Below are 3,395 nucleotides of genomic sequence, written 5' to 3'. Positions count from 1 at the left end.
GCCCCCAGGTGCCCCCAGGTGCCCCCAGGTGTGTCCCAGGTGCCCCCAGGTGTGCCCAGGTGCGCTCACCCAGGCTCTGGAAGTTGAGCGCTGCCATCTGCACGCCGGCGTTCCAGAAGAGCTGCGGGTGGAAGTTGGAGGAGTCCACGCGGGTCCCCTTGGGGTACTCCAGGCTCAGCTGCCGCTTGTTGTACCTGCGCGTCAAGGCTCACCTGGGCACACCTGGGCACCCCAAAAACCCCCCCAAAATCCCCCCAAATCCCCCTAAACTTTGGGATACTCGACGAACTCGAGGGGGCTCTTGGTGAGCTGCTCCAGCCCCTTCGTCTCCACAAATGACGACATCTCAAAGCTCCTGTTGCGCTCTGGGGGTCCAAAAACCCCAAAAATCAACCAAAAAACCCACAGATTCACCCAAAATTCACCCCAGAACCACCCTAAACCAACCCCAAAACCACAAAAACAACCCAAAATCAGCCCCAAATCACCAAAATTCACCCAAAATTAACCCCAGAACCCCCAAACCAACCCCCCAAACCGCAAATCAACCCAAAACCACCAAAACCAGCCCCAAATCCCCCTAATCAGCCCCAAATTAACCTGGAATCAGCCCTGGGACACCCCACATTCCTCCCCAGGACCCCCAAAACTCCCCCAAACCCCCCAAATTCCCCCGAATCCTCACTCTGGGCCGTCTGGAAGGATTTGAACTTGACGGGCTCCACGTAGGTGACCAGGGTGGACATGGCCTCGGTGGCCGTCACCTCGCTGCTGGCCGTGCCCTGCGCCCCAAAGCCACAATGGGGCACCCCAAAGCACACGGGGACCCCAAAAACCACACCTGGGAACCCAGAAACACCCCCAGAAACACACCCAAGAATGCAAAAACAACCCCAACCCCCCCAAAACAGACCCGGGGATGCAAAAAAAAACCCCAAAACACATCCAGGAACCCCGAAAACCCAAAAAATCCCACCCAGGAACCCCAAAAAACCCCAAAAAACACACCTGGGAAATGCAAAAAACCACTCAGAACTCCCCAAAAATTCCCCCAAAACCCCACCCAGAAACCCTAAATCCTCCCGGGGACCCCAAAACCCCCGGGGACCCCAAAAACGCCCCAAACCTCGTCGGTTGTCGGCTTCTTCATCTCGGGGAGCTCCTCCTCCTCCTCCTCCTCACTGTCGGCCTCGCGCTCTGGGGGACCCCAAAATCACCCCCAGAAACCCCAAATCCACCCCGAATTCCCACGGAACCCAAAGTCCCCCCCAAGACCCCAAAATTTCCCCAAAACCCACCCCAAAACCACCCCAAAAAAACCCAAAACCACCCCTGGAACCCCGAAATTCCCCCAAATCCCCCCGGGGCCTCAAATCCACCCCCAGAACACCGAAATCATCCTCAGGATCTCAAATCCAAGGGAGGGGGATTTGGGGTCTTTTTGGGGTGGGTTTAGGGTGGATTTGGGGAGGATTTGAGGTTTTTGGGGTGATTTTGGCGGGGGCTGGGGTGATTTTGGGGTGTCTTAGGGTGTTTCAGGGTGCTGAGGGTGATTTTGGGGTGGATTTGGGGTTTTTTGGGGTCTTCAGGGGCGACTTTGGGGTGTTTCACAGTGGTTTTTGGGTGCTTTGGGGGCGTTTTGGGAGTGTTTTTGGGGCATTCGCGCTGTTTTTAGGGCAGGGGCGTTTCTGGGGTATTTTGTGGTTTTGGAAAAACCCCAAAATCACCCCAAAAATCACCCCAAAAACACCCGAATATCCCCTAAATATCCCCACCAAAACCCCCGGCTCCAGCTGCGCCAAAAACCCCAAAATCACCCCAAAAATCACCCCAAAAACACCCGAATATCCCCTAAATATCCCCACCAAAACCCCCGGCTCCAGCTGCGCCAAAAACCCCAAAATCACCCCAAAAATCACCCCAAAAACAGCCGAATATCTCCTAAATATCCCCACCAAAACCCCCGGCTCCAGCTGCGCCAAAAACCCCAAACATTGTCCCAAAAGCCCCATCCAAACCCCTCAAAATCCCTTTCCCGACCCCAAAAGCCCCGGGATTGACCCCAAAAGGCCCGGGATTTGCCCCAAACCCACCGGGATTTGCCCCAAACCCACCGGGTACTTCTCGAGGGGCTCCGTGAGCAGCGCGGCCCCGAAGATGCTGCGGCAGTACTCGGCCATCTTCGCCTGCTGCTTCGCCCTGCGGGGCCGGAACGGGGCTCTGGGGGGGCTGAAACCCCAAAAAACACCCCAACAACTGCCCCAAAACCCCCACAGAATCCCCAAAAACCTCCCCAAAACCCCACTGAGACCGCAAAAACCACACAAACTGCCCCAAATCCCCAAAAACCACCCCAAAGCCCTGGAGAATCCACCCCACGTCCCACAGAATCCCCAAAAACCCCAGAGATCTCCACAGAACCCCACAAACTTCCCCAACCACAAAAATGCCCGGATTTGGGGGAGAAAAAGAGGATTTTGGGGATTCAGGGGGGGTTTGGGGCGGCTCTAAAAGGTTTGGGGGATCCTAAAAAGATTTTGGGGTCCTCGGGTGGGGTTGTGGTGATCCCAGGGGATTTTGGGGTCCAATTTTGGGGTCCCTTTTTGGGATTTTGGGGTTTTTATAGGGTCCGGTTTTATGGGTTTTTGGGATTTTTGGGGTGTTTGGGATTTTGGGGTCCCTGGGTGGGTTTTGGGGTGATTCCAGGGGATTTTTGGGGTCCCTTTCTGGGGTTTGGGGCCTCACGAGTCCACGTGGTTCTCGAAGCTCAGGATCACCGGGAACGGCGACGTCTTGAAGGCGCTTTCGGCGATGGCCTCGATCACCTCCTGCAGAGGCAGAGTCAGGGGAACCCCAAAAACCGACCCCAAAAACCCCCAGAGACCCCAAAAACCCCCAAAACCAGCACCCTAAAAGGGACTGGGGGAGGAATTTGGGGGTTTTTATGGGGCCAGGGCAGGTTTTGGGGTCGGTTTTGGGGTCGGTTTTGGGGTCACCTTGAAGGGGATTTCTGTGCTCACGGTGAAGCCGTGGCTATGGGGTTTTTATGGGGTTTTCTATAAGATTTGGGGTGTTTTAACAGGATTTCAGACTTTTTACGGGTCCTGCGTGAGTTCTACAGGTTTGAGGCAGTTCTGGGGTGAGTTTGGGGGTGGGCAGGTTTTGGGGTCGGTTTTGGGGTCGGTTTTGGGGTCACCTTGAAGGGGATTTCTGTGCTCACGGTGAAGCCGTGGCTATGGGGTTTTTATGGGGTTTTCTATAAGATTTGGGGTGTTTTAACAGGATTTCAGACTTTTTACGGGTCCTGCGTGAGTTCTACAGGTTTGAGGCAGTTCTGGGGTGAGTTTGGGGGTTTTTGGGGTCACCTTGAAGGGGATCTCCGTGGTCATGGTGAA

The 3,395-nt window shown here is 55.3% G+C and overlaps 1 protein-coding gene across 1 annotated transcript in view; it reads right to left on the bottom strand.

Annotated features, from left to right (window-relative positions):
• Positions 1–3,395, bottom strand: part of LOC103624416 (1-phosphatidylinositol 4,5-bisphosphate phosphodiesterase beta-3-like) — a gene marked incomplete at its 3' end in the record, with an annotated part of 17,942 nt that overhangs the window by 4,908 nt on the left and 9,639 nt on the right. The window contains exons 12-20 of the mRNA XM_017747269.1: positions 3,300–3,315; positions 3,197–3,233; positions 2,746–2,828; positions 2,115–2,199; positions 1,866–1,973; positions 1,127–1,210; positions 686–782; positions 281–365; positions 3–194 (exon numbers count right to left, since the gene is read on the bottom strand). Coding sequence (XP_017602758.1) covers positions 3–194; positions 281–365; positions 686–782; positions 1,127–1,210; positions 1,866–1,973; positions 2,115–2,199; positions 2,746–2,828; positions 3,197–3,233; positions 3,300–3,315 — 787 coding nt within the window. The remainder of the gene's footprint in view (positions 1–2; positions 195–280; positions 366–685; positions 783–1,126; positions 1,211–1,865; positions 1,974–2,114; positions 2,200–2,745; positions 2,829–3,196; positions 3,234–3,299; positions 3,316–3,395) is intronic.

Source organism: Corvus brachyrhynchos, unplaced genomic scaffold (genome assembly GCF_000691975.1).
Source record: "Corvus brachyrhynchos isolate BGI_N302 unplaced genomic scaffold, ASM69197v1 scaffold442, whole genome shotgun sequence".
In the NCBI taxonomy this organism is placed as follows: domain Eukaryota; kingdom Metazoa; phylum Chordata; class Aves; order Passeriformes; family Corvidae; genus Corvus; species Corvus brachyrhynchos.
Note: the sequence above shows the minus strand (reverse complement) of the source record. Positions and strands in the feature narration are given on the sequence as shown.